Source organism: Danio rerio, chromosome 13 (genome assembly GCF_052040795.2).
Source record: "Danio rerio strain M-AB ecotype USA chromosome 13, GRCz13ab, whole genome shotgun sequence".
NCBI lineage: Eukaryota > Metazoa > Chordata > Actinopteri > Cypriniformes > Danionidae > Danio > Danio rerio.
In genome coordinates this window covers 31,307,642-31,327,192 of record NC_141033.1, presented here as the reverse complement: position 1 = coordinate 31,327,192, position 19,551 = coordinate 31,307,642, and the positions used below count along the sequence as shown (strand labels likewise).

General features: G+C 34.3%; 1 protein-coding gene and 1 long non-coding RNA gene across 11 annotated transcripts in view; one reads left to right on the top strand and one right to left on the bottom strand.

Moving 5' to 3' along the window:
• Positions 1-307: 307 nt before the first annotated feature.
• The window catches only part of prom2 (prominin 2), a 31,155-nt gene continuing 11,911 nt past the window's right edge, over positions 308-19,551 (bottom strand). For 3 of the 10 annotated variants that reach the window (XM_087277972.1, XM_087277971.1, XM_087277975.1), the window contains 16 exons: positions 17,026-17,100; positions 16,550-16,613; positions 16,248-16,404; positions 15,950-16,102; positions 13,678-13,801; positions 13,481-13,569; positions 13,317-13,401; positions 13,090-13,233; positions 9,693-9,761; positions 9,520-9,612; positions 9,395-9,448; positions 7,651-7,731; positions 7,481-7,549; positions 7,310-7,399; positions 4,359-4,483; positions 308-4,266 (listed from right to left, as the gene is read on the bottom strand). In XM_087277972.1, coding sequence (XP_087134098.1) covers positions 4,367-4,483; positions 7,310-7,399; positions 7,481-7,549; positions 7,651-7,731; positions 9,395-9,448; positions 9,520-9,612; positions 9,693-9,761; positions 13,090-13,233; positions 13,317-13,401; positions 13,481-13,569; positions 13,678-13,801; positions 15,950-16,102; positions 16,248-16,404; positions 16,550-16,613; positions 17,026-17,100 — 1,464 coding nt within the window. In that variant the 3' untranslated portion in view covers positions 308-4,266; positions 4,359-4,366. 10 annotated transcript variants of the gene reach the window in all.
• Positions 15,727-19,124, top strand: LOC147841149 (uncharacterized). The gene is made up of 3 exons (XR_015506062.1): positions 15,727-16,765; positions 16,811-18,052; positions 18,123-19,124. It is a non-coding gene; the product is annotated as an uncharacterized LOC147841149 (long non-coding RNA).

Here is a 19,551-nt window from a genome sequence, read left to right as displayed (position 1 = left end):
AGTAAGTTTATTTCATGTATTTGTGGTGGAGTTTATTCAAGCCCTTCTGAAATGATGAGTCTTACACAAATGCCATTTTTGGTACACACACAGACACACACACACACTTATTAGCATTTACTGACACCATGCAGCAGTGGTGGCAATTTTACTTACTTTATTAAACATGCTCTGTTTTAAAAACTTTTAAACGTATAAAATTTATAAAAATCACAAAGTTGAAATGGCGGTTCATTCCACTGTGGCGACCTCAGATTAATAAAGGGACTAAGCCGAAAAGAAAATGAACGAACAGAATTGGAACAGATATTTTAATCTCAGTTTATTTGCAAAAAAATGTTCTGATATCATGTGTATACATGTTATTATAGAAACATGGCGCTTTTCAATCAATTAAGTGGGTGGGGAAAACACTCCTACTTCACGTTGCGGTGAGCCTCAAAATCATTGGGATTTGGGTCAGATTTAATCATCATTAAATTTTTAACAGAGATTTAATGTGTTTCTATCACTCCAATTTGACAGTGGACACACTATAACTCCACACAGTTCTGGTCAAACAGCTCACAAAAGTCAATTTTCTTCATAGACGCCCTTTAATTTGATTGTAATGCACCTTTTGTAAAGCTTATTTGAATAATTGTTGTAAAAAGCTATATACAAATAAACTTGAACTGAACTGAATATAACATGCATTTGACAGAAACAATGAAGCATATACCAACCCCAAAATAATAATGCTAATATTGATTTATAGGACCAAATAAAATCAATAAAACTTTAACAGTAAAAAGAGAAATATGAACTCAAAACACAAATATTTAAGTCTGTTTTTAGTAAATCATTAAAGATGTTAACCCAAAATTAAATCTCCGTCCATTAACTATTTTCCTGTCCTGCAACCTTTGTCATGAAGCAAGATTTAATGTAATGATTTAACAACCTTGCATTGCGTTTAATCATTTTCTCATGCCCTACATTCACCTAGCATGAGTGTGTGTGTGTGTGTGTGTAAGATGTAGTTGTAAAATATTTCGTCCTGGCCTCTTGCAGTGCATGTCTATTAAGCACCTCTGGCATTTGCTAATCCACATGCAAAGTACTAGCCCTAATATTGAGCTTTTTCTGGCATGCTTTCAAATGATAACCTCATATATGACATATTGCAATCGTTTTTAAAAGATACTACACTACCATTAGTTTATGTAATCCTGATGTCTTTGTTATGATAGTATATTCTAAAAGAAGCACAGACATACACTCATCGGCCACTTTATTAGGTACACCTAACTAGTACCCCCTTTTGCCCTGATCCTTCATGGTATATTTTCAACAAGGAAAATTCCTCAGAGATTTGATCCATATTGACATGATAGCATCACGCAGTTGCCGCAGATTTTTCGGCTGCAAATCCATGATGCGAATCTCCTGTTCCACCAAATCCCAAAGATGCTCTATTAGATTGGAATCTGTTGACTGTAGAGGCCATTTAAGTACAGTGAACTCATTGTCATGTTTAAGAAACCAGTCTAAGATGATTCACACTTTATGACATGGCGCGTTATCCTGCTAGAAGTAGCCATCAGGAGATGGGTACGCTGTGGTGTTAAAGGGATGGACATAGTCAGCATCAATACTCAGGTAGCCTGTGGTGTTGACACAAAGCTCAATTGGTACTAATGAGCCCAAAGTGTGCCAAGAAAATATCCCCCACACCGTTACCCCACCACTACAACTGTTGATACAAGACAGGATAAATCCATGCTTTTGTTGTTAACACCAAATTCTGATCACACCACCCGAATGTGGCAGCAGAAATCGACACTCATCAGACCAGGCAATGTTTTTTTCAATCTTCTATTGTTCAACTTTGAGCCTGTGCGAACTGTAGCCTCAGTTTGCTGTTCCTAGCTGATAGGATTGGCACCCAGTGTGGTCAGGCAGTTGGAGGTGTACCTAATAAAGTGCCCAGTGCGTGTATGTGTGTAATGCATGTTCCACTGCTCTAGTTCTTGTGATAGGCCAGATAACCATGAAAATGCTTTTGTTTTCAAATAAATCTCAAAGTCTTTTGTAAATGTTTAGTGCTGTAACGAAGACCACTGCGAATACAACAATCTGAATATTCTTAAAAGGCACTATAAAAGATAAAATAATTATGAACTGTACTGTTAAGCATCACTCACAACATTTGCTGTTTGTTCAAACTACTTATTTAAAATTAAGTGAAATGACGCAATTCTTGATTTTTTTTTTTTTACAATTGATTGAAGTTCAATCTACTTAAATTTAAAAAAAACTAATAAGGTAACGATTTTATGTTGCTGTGTTCCACGCAATTTCTTCATGTTGTCCCAACACAAATTGTAAAGTTTTTGCAACTTTAAGTGGATTGAATATAAACAATTAAGTTGCCCCTTAAAAAAATCTAAAGTTGTGTTGTTTCAGCTCATTTAAATAAGTTGAACAAGAAGCAATAGTCTTCTTTTTTGAGTCAATAACAACAATATAATCCATGTTCATTATTACTATATCTTGTATTATTAAATGTTAAAATGTGTATGCAGTAGTGCTTTGAGGCCTCAGTCACAGAAATAGTGTGTTGTGGGGGAATGGTTTCTACTCCAGCTAAACATACTGAGGTAAGAAATGATTTACACCAAACAAACAGCTTCAGCATGGATGTGCGAGCACTCTTGTTACTGTGATTAATGCATAACAAAAGGAAGAAATGTTTAACAGACTTCAGAATTCAGTGCTCTTCTCAATTAAGGCCCATTCAAACGAAGAATGATGTGGTTTTTAAAAAAGAATTGTACATTTAAAATAATAGTTGAGTCAACAACTAATGACAATGGCTTATAACAGAACATAGTTTTAATTAATTAAATGAATGAATTACTTCAAATATTTTATTTTCTGTTGTACTCAAAAGAAGATATTTTGAAGAATGTTGGAAATGGGTAACCATTGAAAATCTATAGTATTTGTATGTGACTACTATTACCACATACTTCAAAAAAAATCTTTGTTGTTCAACAAAAAAAAAATTAAACCATTTCAGGGTCAAATTTAAAGTAAAGTGTCATTGGACGACTCATTAAACTCATTTTAACTCATTTTAACTCATTAAAAAGTTGGAACATTTAAATATACATTACAAAATTGGAGTGTGTGCTTATAGTAAACAGAACAATATCATCTGGCTGTCTGGATATTACTGTAGTTATTCATCAAAGTACTCCTCATTAGAAGAGTATTACTGAAATGTTATATTTATAAATAAAACAATGATATCCATAACAGAATATCTCTGTTACGTCTTGGGAAAAATCATAAATATAAATATAAATCAAAGGACCTTATAAAGTGCTTTCAAATGTTCAGACTCCAATTACAATACAAAAACCTCACTTGTAACAGTAAAGATGTGCTTTTCATATACATATTTAGGCTGCATCCAAAACTCGCCCACGACACCCTTAAATAGTGCACCATTTGAAGGAGCAGCCATTTGTAATGGTGTCTTAAACCATAGTGGATGTGCATCAATCCTACAATGGATCGCAATAATAAGTGTATGACAAATGTACAGTTAACGGCTAGAGAATACACATGATGCACTGTGAGAATGGACAGTGTCAGCATCAATTTCCACAACTGAAAGTGGAAATCTAAAAACTGGAAGGCTAAAATGGAATCCTGTTGAAATGATTTTATAAAATTGTCATTTAATTGTTAAATTCAAGTTTGTTTACATGACAAAAATCTAAATACTTTGTTTCATAACTAATATCTAGCTTGCTAAATGTTAAATAGTTATCAAAAAGCCTAACCAATAATTTGAAAATCTAATATATCTGAGGAATTTATCTACCAAAGCACAAACAAAACAGCAAACAAACTCGCTCCTTTTTACTCACTCCTTTAAGTGGACTATTAGTGGAATAATTTAGGGAGTAGTGAATAAGGGTATAGGGTGATTTCGGATACAGCCAAGTGTTGAAATCATTAGACAAAAGAAATGAAATGAACAATTTGTGCCACTATAAGTTAAAAAAATAAATTAAAATCATTTTTGGCATAGTTTTTTCTATATTCCCTGCCTATCTTCTTCCATCTAGTTGATTAGACGGATTGAAGAATAAGTGTGTGTAAGTCAGTCATTTTTTTATGATGTACAGTACACATCATTGTTTCGCATTTTCCACAAACTCAGGTTTGAGATTGGCCTTTGGGAAAGGATGCATCGGTAAGTTATTGTTCCTTAAGAGAGAGAAATCAGAAAAGTTGAGTTGATCAGTAATAAAAAAAAAGCTCACACTAATCATTCGCATATTAATATGAATATACCTTACACAATGACTTACTCATACACATCTGAATACTTCATCCTGCGGTAGTACTTGGCCAGTTTAACAGAGAGAATGATGCTGGGGATCAGGAACAACATACACCAGCCCAAACTGAACCAAAAGGCGTTCTAAGGAACCAACAGGACATTATTTGTTAATAGATTGGAATCATGTGTAAATTTATTAGATCCATATACATCTTTTCTATGTCTCAAGATGCTTTGTTTAAAAGGCTTTTTATTAAACTGTAATGTGAAATTAAAGGCAAATGTTTTACAAATTGTAGAATGGACAGAGCTTTCTCTGTGGTGGGTTCGCAGTTGTGGAAAAGTTTGGTCCTTGAGATTATAATGGCACCATCACTATCTGTTTTTAAATCACTCTCACAAATGTACCTGTTCAGGTTGTTTTTTAATATTAATATTTTAACAGTTTTGTCGATTGCTGTATTTTTCATATTTATTTAGTTGTTTCTCTAGGTTTGACCTCTACAGTATGCTTTTAGAATTGTCTCTATATCTTCCTGTCTTATGTCGTTGGTCAGTGTCTGTTTTGAATTGTATAAATGTTTTGAATAAATAAATGACCATGAAAATTGTAAGATGAAGTGATATTATTACAATATTCAGACATCAGAAAATAAAAAGGTAACTTATTAGACGTAACAAATTACTGTCGGCAGACCCTGAATAACCTCAAAAACTCGAAACAAAGTCTCTACACAGCAAAATTACTGATGAATATTAATTTGTATTACATGGCTCTCTGAAAAAACTGATCCTGATTGGGCAATCAAAGTATTATAGAATATGTTACAGTACTCAGCATATATAAGTACACCCCTCACCAATCTATCTTTTAAATTCATATCAATAATAGGGAGCTGTACAATATTATATTTGTGCCAATACATTAGATTAGTCAGTACTGAAGCCAAGTCTGGAGCTTTTCTAAAAAAATAACTTACGATAACGGTCCAAAACTAGTACACCCAAATGTATATGTTATAGAAAAATATTAAATACAAATTTAAAAGAGGAAAAATCAAGAAAAGCCAGAAAAATGTAAGATATTTTGTAAGTTGTATTTTTTTTTTTTTTTTGCAATATTTTGCTTGAATGTAATTGTATTATCTTTTAATTTCTAAACAAGTTTGGTGACTTAAATATTATTTTAATAAATATTTCAGTTTAATAAATCCGTTTGTTAAAAATGCACCAAAATACATTGCCTATATTCACAGAGAAATGGATACAAATATTCATTTTCAAAACGGGGTGTACTCAATTATGCTAAGCACTGTGTTCCCGCAAATGTTTTAACTAATAACACAAGCTGATCAGTGTACTAGGAATCATCTTGATTTCTAGTGAATATGTGTGTGAAGGTTAATGTAGGCAGCCTTTTGTTAAGGATAGTTTTTCTTTCTGCAACCTTTACTTTTTATTAAAAAGCTAGTGAATCATTACAGGTCAGATCATTTTTTTGTCTAATTGTTTCATTTTATGTCAAGTAGCTGTGTAATAATTAGGAAAATATACATCTAGCTGGTGGTTTTCACAGAATAAAGCCCTTCAGTCTTACACAAAAGCCTTCCACTTAATGTTGTTATAACAAATGACTGGATGTTTATTATCCCTTTCTTTATATATTGTATAGAATACAAAGAGAAAACTATAAGCAGACACAAAATAGCTCTCTTGTGATACTACTGTAAAATACCAAGGGTAACATTATTTTTATGACAGATGCAAAAAAATAAACATATCTCTCACTCAGTTTTGCTAAGTACGGTGCTCAGCGTAAATGAGTTAACCCCATTTTAAAAATGAATATTTTTATCCATTTCTCTGTGAACATATGTAAAATTTTGGTGGATGTGAACAAAACAAATTTATATATATTATATATATATGCTGACGAATCACAGCAAGAAGGTCGCTGGGTTGCAGGTTCGAGCCTCGGCTCAGTTGGCATTTCTGTGTGGAGTTTGCATGTTCTCTGTGTGTTCGCGTGGGTTTCCTCCGGGTGCTCCGGTTTCCCCCACAGTGCAAAGACATGCGGTACAGGTGCATTGGGTAGGCTAAATTGTCTGTAGTGTATGAGTGTGTGTGTGAATGTGTGTGTGGATGTTTCCCAGAGATGGGTTGAGGCTAAAAGGGCATCCGCTGCGTAAAAACTTTTCTGGATAAGTTGGCGGTTTATTCCACTGTGGCGACCCCGGATTAATAAAGGGACTAAGTTATTTATTAAACCAGAATTTTTTTACATTTATTAAATTAATATTTTGTCAGAACATCTTCAGAAATAGAAAGACGTTTAAATTCATCCCAAAAATTACAAACTACAAAATTTCAACAAAAGTATATATTTATTTATTTATTTTTTTATAATTTTGCTCTTGATTTTTGCTCTTTATTACATTTTTATTTAATTTTTTTCCCTAACATATAAATTTGGACTGCTAATTTTTGGACTGTTCTCTTCAGTTATTTAGCTAGATTAGTTCTAGATTTGGCTTCAGTACTGACTAATCTAAGGTATATGCACAAATATACTATTTGCAAAGCATCTTTAGAAAATATTGATTTAAATGAGAGATTTATGGGGTGAACTCATGTATACAGACTCAGAAATAAAGGTACAAATTCTGTTACTGGGGCGGTACCTTTTTAAAATGTACGCTTTTGTACTATACAGGTGAACACTTTGACCTGTTAAGAACAAACAAAATGTACCTTTTGAAAACCATCCCAGTGACGGATTTTGTAGCTTTATTTCTGAGAGTATATTGTACATGGATTTTATTTGTAGTCAAGATTATTTAAAGGGATCTGTTTCAATTCTTTTGAATGAAATTTCTCTAAAGTAAAAGCAACAACCCACACTTTAAATCACAGTAGTCTGATGCAGAAAAAGGTGGATAAAAAAAGGGTTGGAATATAATTTCTTACCAAAGATCCTACTAGGTGTTTACAGAGAAGATTCTCTGTTCTGTCTATTGCTGCAGCTGCAGGTCTACAACGACCAACATTTCCTGTGATCTGATGAAAAAACACAACACAATATTAATCATTCATCAACTCTTAAAGCAGCCTGAATATACAAGAAGGCTAAATATATACCGTCTGATTTGCCCACTGGATATATGCCAGAAAGATCTTCATCTGACAGTCTACGAACACCTTGCTCTCCTGCAGAAAAGGTGATTTTTACAGGATACACCATAAACAATTTAATACAGCTTTCATCCTGATGATTCTGTTTCATTTCGCCTTGGTTCTGCAATACTTACAGCTCTCACTATTTGAGATATGTTGTAGTTCAAAATTTCCTGAGCATAGCCAACATTTTGGAGAACATTCTGAACAGATGCCTGTGAAATGAATGAAGAGAAAAAACATGACTAGATACTGAAAGTCCAGTGTATATATATGTATATATATATATATATATATATATATATATATATATATATATATATATATATATATATATATATATATATATATATATATATATATGTGTGTGTGTGTGTGTGTGTTTTTTCCCAAACACATTTTTAACTAGGTTAATAAGGTTTACTAGGCAAGTTAGGTCAATTAGGCAAGTAATGGTCAACAGTGGTTTGTAACCAATCAAGCCAGACTAATAAAATATCATAGGAAACGCTGTGAAAAATGTTCTTGCTGTGTTAAACAGCACTTGCTAATATTACAATTAATGGAAAGGGATTTAAAATTGCACAAAATATTGTTTCTTACTGTGTATATACACTCAATGGCCACTTTATTAGGTACACCTTACTACTACTACTGGGTTGGACCCTCTTTTGCCTTCAGAACTGCCTTAATCCTTTGTGGCATAGATTCAACAAGGTACTGAAAATATTTTTCAGAGATTTTGGTCCATATTGACATGATAGCATCACACAGTTGCAGCAGATTTGTCGGCTGCACATCTATGAAGCGAATCTCCTGTTCCACCACATCCCCAAGATGCTCTATTGGATTAAGATCTGATTACTGTGGAGGCCATTTGAGTACAGTGAACTTATTGTCATGTTCAAGAAACCAGTCTGAGATGATTCATGCTTTATGACATGGCGCGTTATCCTGCTAAAAGTAGCACTCAGAAGATGGGCACACAGTGGTCATAAAGGAAAGCAACAATACTCAGGTAGGCTGTGGCGTTGACCCGATGCTTAATTGGTTCTGATAGGCCCAAAGTGTGCCAAGAAAATATCCTCCACACCATTACACTACCACCAACAGCCTGAACCATTGACACAAGGCAGGATGACCCTACCATCTGAATGTCGCAGCAGAAATCGAGACTCATCAGACCAGGCAACATTTTTCCAATCTTCTATTGTCAAATTTTGCTGAGCCTATCTAAATTGTAGCCTCAGTTTCCTTTTCTTTGTTGTCAGGGGTGGGATTTGGTGTCGTCTTCTGCTGCTGTAGCCCATCCACGTCAAGGTTGGATATGTTGTGCATTCAGATATGCTCTTCTGCATACCTTGGTTGTAATGAGTGGTTATTTTAGTTACTGTTGCCTTTCTATCAGATCAAACCAGTCTGGCCATTCTCCTCTGACCTCTGGCATCAACAAGGAATTTGCACTCACAGAACTGCTGCTGACTGGATATTTTGTCTTTTTTGGACCCTAGAGATGGTTGTGCGTGTGCAGTTAGACAGGTGTACCTAATAAAGTGGCCGGTGATTGTATGCAAAATGATGTATATATTATGTAATGGCATTTATCACATGATCATATACAAATCATTTTAATATGATGATCATTTGTGATTTTCAACATTTTAGCAATATCTGTGATACAGAAAAAAATCCATGACCCTAAAAGTGGTATATTTGAGTGAACTATAGTAAATGAAGACATTTCATTTAATCGATACTGGCTCCAATAAAAGCAATTATGGTCTTTCAATCAGATTTATTAAATACTGATGTAGAGTATTAAAACTATATACATATACACTCTGGTACACGTGATGACACAGAGTTTGCTTTACTTACATTGATTTGAGATGCAACTGCGCTGAGATTATTAATGGTGGAGTTCAGCTCCAGCTGTAAAGAGGAAAAGCATTACAATATTGTCACATTCAGATTTATTTATCTTTTTGTGCTGTTTTACACACCAGCAAAGGCATTATGTTAGACGTGATGTCAGCCTGGATGTCTCGCAGATCTTTAGCTTCCCCATGCAGTTGGTTTGAGATATTTTGATTGCTCTGAAAGACATAAATACCTGTTTTTGATTCACCTCAGGCAAATTCTACAGTAGTTCAGTGTTAACAAGACTAACATTCACCTGTTTGCCAGCCAAAAAATCCAAACTGTCCGCTGCTGAGCTTAGATTAGTCCCTGACACATCATTGATCTGAAATATAGCATAAAAAAATCTGTAAAAATCAGATTATAACAATTTTTTATAAACAGTTGAAGTCAGAATTATTAGCCCCCCGTTAAATTATGAGCCCCGTTTATTTTTCCCCAATTTCTGTTTAATGGACAGATTTTTTCAACATATTTCTGAACATAATAGTTTTAATAACTTATTTCTAATAACTGATTTATTTTATCTTTGCCATGATGACAGTAAATAATATTTGACTAGATATTTTTCAAGACACTTCTATACAGCTTAAAGTGACATTTAAAGGCTTAACTAGGTCAATTAGGTTAACTAGGCAGGTTAGGGTAATTAGGCAAGTTATTGTATAATTATGGTTTGTTCTGTAGACTATTGAAAAAATATATTGCTTAAAGGGGCTAATAATATTGATCTTAAAATGTTTTTTAAAAAATTCAAAACTTCTTTTCTACTAGCAGAAATAAAACAAATAAGACTTTCTCCAGAAGAAAAAATACTATCAGACATTTTAAAAATAACTTTTTAAAATAACTTTAAATCTGTGACGAAGCATCAATCTGCTAGTGGAAGGATGATGCATCGGTTTCTCATTATTATTAATGGCGGAGTTTTCTTATCCTATGAGAAGACCCTGCATCTTGATTATTCAAGAGAGTATGTGCTTTCCGAAGGCAAGGCAGACCCAATGATTGGGTGAGGCCGCGTCTGTGCACGGCAAAGGGTTGTATGTGTTTGTTTTCATGATCCACAGAATTTATTGCTTGCTTTTCCTTACGATTCTGTCAAGGCCGATACAGCAAAACTGTTGGTTTGCAACAAGCATTTTTGTCGGGAAAGCTGTACGAGAATTGGAGAATGGCGGACTTTGTCTTTTATCAGTTGACTTCGTTACCATTCAGACACATCACCAATATTCGTGCTGCTGTGGTCGTCTATGTTTAAAATCTAACTGATTTATTTTATCTTTGCCATGATGACAGTAAATAATATTTGACTAGATATTTTTCAAGGCACTTCTATACAGCTTAAAGTGACATTTAAAGGCTTAACTAGGTCAATTAGGTTAACTAGGCAGGTTAGGGTAATTAGGCAAGTTATTGTATAATTATGGTTTGTTCTGTAGACTATTGAAAAAATATATTGCTTAAAGGGGCTAATAATATTGATCTTAAAATGTTTTTTAAAAAATTCAAAACTTCTTTTCTACTAGCAGAAATAAAACAAATAAGACTTTCTCCAGAAGAAAAAATACTATCAGACATACTGTGAAAATGTCCTTGCTCTGTTAAACATGGTTTGGGAAATATGTTTTATTTTATAAATAACACAACAACAACAATAATAATAATATAGACTAAGTAAACACCCACTGGCATGATTGCATATTAATAGGACCAAAATGTCAGTGAAATAGAAGCGTGTGATGATCTTCTGTGGAGGCGAAGTTTATCCACCCTATTACATCACAGAGTAAATCATTCCAGAACCTGTGATTTTTGCAGTCTGCTTTTAGTATAAGCTGGTTTTATTTGATTTTTAGAGGAACCACAATTTTTAAAGTTATAAAACATGCAGAATGTTTTTATAGAATAATGATCTCATATATGTCAAAATATCAAGGAAATTTTGGTTTCTTGGGTCATGACCCCTTTAAGTTTTACAGTGCAAATTCAGTTACAACCTTTGAAGATTCAAGACACCCTGGGGTACTTTTCTTCAGATTTTAACAGATTTGTGTGTGTTGAGCATCATTTCAGACAACGTTAGCACCTGTCAGCTTTAATTGTAAGAAAAACTGGATAATTTTGAGCTTTTTTCAGCTAATTTCATCTTCCAGGTTTAAAATAACTTTTTAAAATAACTTTAAATCTGTGACGAAGCATCAATCTGCTAGTGGAAGGATGATGCATCGGTTTCTCATTATTATTAATGGCGGAGTTTTCTTATCCTATGAGAAGACCCTGCATCTTGATTATTCAAGAGAGTATGTGCTTTCCGAAGGCAAGGCAGACCCAATGATTGGGTGAGGCCGCGTCTGTGCACGGCAAAGGGTTGTATGTGTTTGTTTTCATGATCCACAGAATTTATTGCTTGCTTTTCCTTACGATTCTGTCAAGGCCGATACAGCAAAACTGTTGGTTTGCAACAAGCATTTTTGTCGGGAAAGCTGTACGAGAATTGGAGAATGGCGGACTTTGTCTTTTATCAGTTGACTTCGTTACCATTCAGACACATCACCAATATTCGTGCTGCTGTGGTCGTCTATGTTTAAAATCTCCAGATTACCAGCAGGGCTATTGGTTGGAATAAACAGGGCAAGAGACCTGCTTCACTGCTATCTACTGTGTCTGCATTTAGACCCGGGGATTGAGGAGGAGTGAAGCTTTCCTCATTTATATTACTTATATAAACATGATTATCTTTATAATGATAGAACAAATTGTTGTTATTATGTGTATATGAAATTACGAATAACAAATGTAGCAGGTCATTAAGTTACCTACTGTTTATTTCTTTGCATTTTAACTTTGTAAACTATAAAATCATGGGTCTCCTCATGGTTTGTGTCTCATTTTGTGAGCCAAATGACAAAAGTTGTTCGCTCCCCTCTTTTCCCCCTACTCTGCCGGCCATGCCTACTTTTCACTCTGGTCACAGCATTTCACGCCCATCATCTCCGAGCACTATTTGAAAAAATTCTGAGGTAGACTTGATCCAAAAGAGGGGGGTTTCATTCCCTTTAAACAATGCTACACTGGGTCTACCAAGTAGTACATTGACTAAAAGTGTAAAGCAGGTCGCACACCAGAAGCGCCGCTCGGCGCCGCGACACAGCGCGCACATGACAGTTTAAAGTATCACACACCAGACGCGCACATTCGAATGATATTTAACATGAAACTAATCAGATGGCGCTCTGTGGCGCGGCTAAAAAATTAACTGCGTCCTGAGCCCTGGACGGGCGCCGCCGACAGCCGCCGACTTGCGGCGCCGGTGTGTGTATCCTGATAGAAACCTATGTTTAGAATTCTAAAATGCATGGGGCTGCGCGTCGCGCCGCCAAGCGGCGCTTCTGGTGTACGTGTATTTGGGGTGTATGTGCCTGTAAAGCAAGTGTATGTTATTGATTACCTGAATTTCTTTCAGGATAAATAAAGTATCAAACTAATCTAAACAAAAATCCATAGAAAAATATCACTTTATAAATCGCATTGTACACAAATCAAAGCATCTAAATATTGACATATTATCTAAACACAAGCGTTTACATGACACCCATTTGAATGCATATTAATACCAGGTAGAAATTTGAGAAAACAAGTGTAAAGCGTACATGCTGAATGATGCGGCTGAAGTTCATAGTGCTGGCACTGTTAGAGAAGTTGTTGAGCTGGGACTTTATATCCGGACTGAGAATGGTGATGTTTGCTATGTTGATTTGCGCTGCCTCAAAGCTCTGATAAATCTCCTGCGTGTACTGTTGATAGAATCACACATTTAGCATCTAATCTGTAATGCATCAGCATTAAAAAAAGTAAAGTATGTGTGATAACTTCTCACATTTGAAACATTTAAGTACTTATTTAGGTCGAAGAGCTTATTTAGATGAAGTGTGGTCCACAAAGGTGCGTTCTGTTCACAATTGCTAGAAAACAAGATGCATCAACATCAGATAAATAAGGCAATTTTGCCAGTCATCAGTCATCCTGCCTTGCATGACCTACCTGTAGATATCATAAATGTTCAGGCTTATGTTCATATTCAAAGTCGTAGACAGGTTGAACCCTGGAATCATTCCTGGAGTGTCAATAATCTGTGAAAAACAATTTGATTACCAAATATTCTCACTTTGTCATTGCAATCTACCAGGGACATGTCAAAGTGATGTGAATTAACACAATGATTTAGTTGTTAGAAGTACCTGAATGAGTTGTTTGCTCTGCCATGGTACACAAACCAGGGTGTAGGTATTACCAACCACAATGAAAAGTATCAACACCACTAACATGAAGATCCAGGAGATCAGGAAACTGAAGCCTACGCCTCTAAAATGACATATCAGAAAGAACAGCAATGGAATAAATACACAATAACACATACACAATAACATATACACATACAATTGCCTATGTAATTAAAACTGACTAAATAGCTTGCACTAAACGGAATTAACTATTACTGTAATATACTAAAATAACTAGAGCTCTCTAAAAAAGAACTTTCTTTTTGCACCGGCTATGATTGAAAAGCATTATCAGTGGTTATCAGCTGATAGATATGGGCCAGTAGGGGCCTTCTGTGCCTAATGGTATCATCCATCCATGGTTAATGAGCTATAATAATAAAAAAGACTCCAGATCCAGATCTGTTTTTACATTACTGTGATGGTTGGGTACAGGGTTAGCGTAGACGTAAATAAAATACAATTAATGGGAAATTTGATAAACAATCTAAGTAATTCTCGTTAACTTACGGCATCAGCCGTAAGTGATGTATAGCTGATTAACCATGTGGATGGATGATAACAGCTTTCTGAGCCTACTAGTAGGTGCAAAAGGCCCCTACTGGCCCATATCAATCAGCTAATAACCACTGATAAACGTCCATTCAATCGAGTGATAAGATTCGAATCGGCTGTATTTTTGCATATATTTTAGGACATTATTATTCATTTTTAGCCAGCACAATGCCAATATATTAACTTCAGGAGAATTTTGATATAAATTTTGGTGGAATAATCCTAAATCACATCAAATAAAAGGTTTGTAATTCTAGTCATTTGTAATTTTATGGGGGAATGATCTAAACTACAACATTTTTAACCTGAAATTTGTAAGAGATCAAATCAGATCTTTCTAGAATAACACAAACAAATTTTTCCTTAAATTATAACTAATACATTTATAAATCCAAAAATCATATTTTCTAATTGTATCTTAATTGTTTTCAATTGCTGTATACGCCTGACATTTTAATAACACTACAATAAGACCTTGTTAGTTTATGTTAGTTACATCTGTTCATGCCAACCAGCATCAACAAATAATGACCAAATAAATTCGTTAATTCTATTTAATACTGTAAAAATCATAATGTTTATTGATCTTAATGATGTATTAGTAGATTATCAAATAAACAATAATAATGATTAGCACACGCTTTAGAAGTATGTTCTATTGCTAATTTGTGTAGTCATGTGATGTTTATGAATAAAGCTATTAAGACGTAAAATTTTTACAGACGTAAAAAAAAAAAAAAAACGACAAACAAATTTGTGTTTAATAGACGTCTAATAAACATCTAAGCATAGACAGCTTGGCTAAAACAAGGCTAAACTTGGGCTGCCAGTGAAAATCTAATAGACATCTAAGAATAGACAGACATTATATGTGTAGTTATTCCATTCTGTTTATTTGATGACGAGTCTAGTTTTGGCCTATTTTTAGACATTAATTAGATTTTCATAGACAGCTCAAACTTATCCCTGTTTTAGCCAAGAGGTCTAAATTTAGACGTCAATTAATCATCTACATATTTTCAAAACATAGACATATTTTGAAATGCTTGCTGGGCTGAAACAAGTAAAAATTAAACAGAAAAAAATATATATACATACACATACAGATGAAGTCAGAATTACAGAATTCAGTCCCCCCCTGAAATATTAGACCGCTAGTTTATTTTTTCCCTAATTTCTGTTTAACGGAGAGAAGATTTTTCCAACACATTTCTAAACATAATAATTTTAATAACTCATTTCTAAAAATGGATTTATTATATCTTTGTCATGATGACAGTGAATAATATTTGACTAGATATTTTTCAAGACACTTCTATACAGCTTAAAGTGACATTTAAAGGCTTAACTAGGTTAATTAGTTTAACTAGGAAGGTTAGGGTAATTAGGCAAGTTATTGTATGTGGTATATTGTATTGGTGTTTAAAAAATTTAAAATTGCTTTTATTCTAGCCGATATTAAACAAATAAGACTTTCTCTAGAAGAAAAAATATTACCAGACATACTGTGATAATGTCCTTGCTCTGTTAAACATCACTTGGAAAATATTTTAAAAAGAAGAAAATAATTCGAAGGGGGCTAATAATTCTAATTTCAACTGTATGTATAAACTACAAACAGATGAACCTATGGATTTCTGTTATAAATGCAAAGTTGAGAGGATCTGATACTCACACCATAAAGAATACTCCACCACAGTTGGATGTGCCGGAGCGATCAGTTGGACTCTGTTTAGCATTTAATCCAACTGCACCCAACAGCAGGCCCAGAAAATTACAGACCACCACCAGCAAAATCAGACAGCTCAGGATCAGTCCAATAGCCCGGCTACACACAAAACAAACACAAAACATGCTTATGTCACACTTTATATAAATCAATGAATAAATATTGTTTTTTAACAGTATTAAAAGTATAAAGTTTTTTATTAAATATATAGTACAGAAGTAGGAGCAGGGGATTTGTGAAGTACCTAATTAGACTTGCTCTCTCTACCTCTGGAGAATACACTGAGACAGACTGCTGTATGGTGGATATTTCTTTTGGTATAGTCTTCAAAAAATCAAGAGGAATTTTTTTGGACACACCTGAAATCTGGCCCTTTATGTCGTTAAGCTTTGAAAGAGCCGCTTTTAAGGACAAAGAGACAAAAAATCACTAACATCAAAACAGATTAACACATACAAGTACATTACACGTGTATGCATATGTGAGTTTAGATGGGGTTAAGTCAAATATTACAAAAATATTAAAAATTTGTTAACACAAACTTACACTCCACACTTCCTTGGGTCTCATTTTTCACCTTTTGTGGAATACTGTCAAAGAAGTCTCTGCCCTGGAATGCAAGCATTGTTAGATATTGAAGTATATATTTTAGTTCACTAGTTTGATGTCACTACATTTTTTACTATATTTCAAACAGTTGCTGTTCTTTCAGATTTTCTATTCATTAAAAGCAAAATTACTTTATTTTACAAAAAATATTAAGTAGAAAGCTGTTTTTAACATGAATAATATAGTAAGAAGCATCAGCATATTATAATGAATTTTTAAGGATAACGTGAGGGTGATGACCATCTTTACGATGCTGACGATCACAGGAATTTCAGAAATAAATAATAAAATAGTTTTGATTATTAGTTTTTTGTCATATTATTTAAACAAATAATACATCTTGCAGAAACTTCCTTTAAAATTTACCAGACTTACAACTCAAACATTTGAAGGGTTTTAAAAGAGGCACTAACCTTATTTGCTTGTCCGATGACATCAGCATTTCTAGCCTTGTCTACGGCAGAACTCAGGTCATTTTGATCTGAAAACTATATGAGAAATACATCCAATGATCATGAGATTTTTTCATGAAATAATATAGTCAAAATAATAACTGGGGAAAAAGAAACGTCATGATTTCAGATTTGGAATGTCGCCATAAGCTTTCATAACATCAGCGCTCAAGCAAGACTGAACTTTCCTCACTAAAGTCAAAGAGATCAAATCAAATGAGCAGTTTTCATGTGATCACAGCATGTGAGCTATTATAGGCAACCAGACACAGACAGGGCCATCGGCAGCAGCGGGAGGATTTTTGGTGGCCTGGCGACTGATTTGGCCTGCTGGCAATGAAATTTTATTATAATATTTTATAATATTGGCCACATACCTTACTAAAATGATCCAGAATTTGAATAAATAAATAAAAAATAATAATAATAAATAGAGAAAAGGCATCATTACTCTAAACTTGTTAGACTTGACTTGTCAGTATTACACTTTTCTTTGATTAACATTCTTTCCGCAACTCCGACAAAGTGGTTTAACAGCATGCAAGATTGAAGAGAAAGTGGCCAGGTGGAATGAAAAGGGAAAGAGCATGTAAAAAGAAAGCACCTCGAATGTTGCAACATTTCCGTTTTGATCAAGGCTTCAATTTCAGGTCAGTTGCATCTGTAAATACTGCCGTTTTTTCTTTGCAAGCGTTGAAATGCTAGCAAATATTAGCAGTAGCACCCCTATCATCATTTAAAATACTGTACATTAATATTTATTTTAGCTGACGAACATTCACACTTCTTTTTAATAGGAAAGAAGGCAGCACGTAGGCATGAGCTATAATGCAAACATGAACACATATGTGTAAAAAATTATTTGTCTGCTAAAATATTTATTTAACTTTACATATACTCATCTAACTGTATAAAATACTAATTTAACTTTAAATATACTGCTCAAAAAATAAAGGGAACACTTAAACAACACAATGTAACCCTAAGTGTTCCCTTTATTTTTTGAGCAGTATAAAGTTAAATGAGTATTTTAGACAGTTAAATGAGTACATGTAAAGTTTTTTTAGCAATATATATACAGTACTGTCATTGTCATTCTGCCTGTTTTTGAGGATTAAAAAAAGGATTATTGTCCTTTTTAAAATTAAGGTGGTTGTTTTGTGCCAAGGTGGAAACAGTTTGCAACACTAGACCTTGAAGAATGACTGAGACAATTCCAGTTAAATTCCAGTAAAAATAGTTCTATTCTTTACTCACTGTATGATTCTTATGATCTTTTTGGGAGGGAGAGGCAGAAAAATATTGATAAAATTGAGGAAAAGGAAGAGGGAGAGTACTGTTAAAGCAGAGAAAGCCTTTATTCATAGGTCTCAAACTCAATTCCTTGAGGGCTGCATCACTGCATAGTTTTGCTCCAACCCTAATCAAACACCACTGATTTAACTAATCAAGGTGCTCAAGACTACTAGGAACTATTAGGCAGGTGTCAGTTGGAGGTGACTGGAGCTAAACTATGCAGAGGTGCGGCCCTCCAGGAATTGAGTTTGAGACCGTTGCTTTAACTGATCCAAACTGTATTAAATCTAATTTTTGACTACCATGATGCAAAGTAAGGCCAAAACAACCCTTACTAATTTCTTCAGCAAAGATGGAATGAATACAAAAAAAAATGGTTGGCAAACTGTAAAGAATAACACTCTTTATTCTTTTCCATTTGTCATTTGCCAAACCCACAGCCAGTATTAGTTCATTTATCAAATGATGGTCTTGGTGAGAGTGGGATTTCCTGGTGTAAAATTGTGTCTCAGTTCAGCCCGGAGGCAGATTGGTTTTGTTTCTCTTAAACAGGACAAAGTTGAACCAGGAAACTTTCTCAGAAGACCAGAGAGGAATCACAAAATAACATTTTCATCTAAATTAGGGTCAAATCAGCATTTTGTTTTTCATTCATTCATTCATTCATTCATGCATTCATTCATTTTCCTTCAGCTCAGTCCCTGATCAGAGGTCACCACACAGAATTAACCGTTAACTATTCCAGCAAATGTTTTATGCAGCGGATGCCCTTCCAGCCACAACTCAGTACTGGGAAACACCCATACATTCTCACACATTCATACACTATGGCCAATTTAGTTCATCCAAATCACCAATAGCACATCTTTGAACTGTGGGGGAAACTGGAGCACCCAGAGGAAACCCACACGAACACTGGGAGAACATGCAAATTCCACACAGAAACATCAACTGGCCCAGCAGGGACTTGAACCAGCGAACTTCTTGCTGTAAGGCGACAGTGCTAACCACAGAGCCACCGTGCCGCCCATTTTATTTTAAATAAGCAATAATTTCTAGGAAACAACCAGAAACTTAATAAAAAAATCTTGGTTTTACTCCTGGAAGGGATCATTCATTATCATTTATTAAATATATTAATATTTTTATATATGTATGTTTACTTAAATTAAACAACATGTATGATAAAAT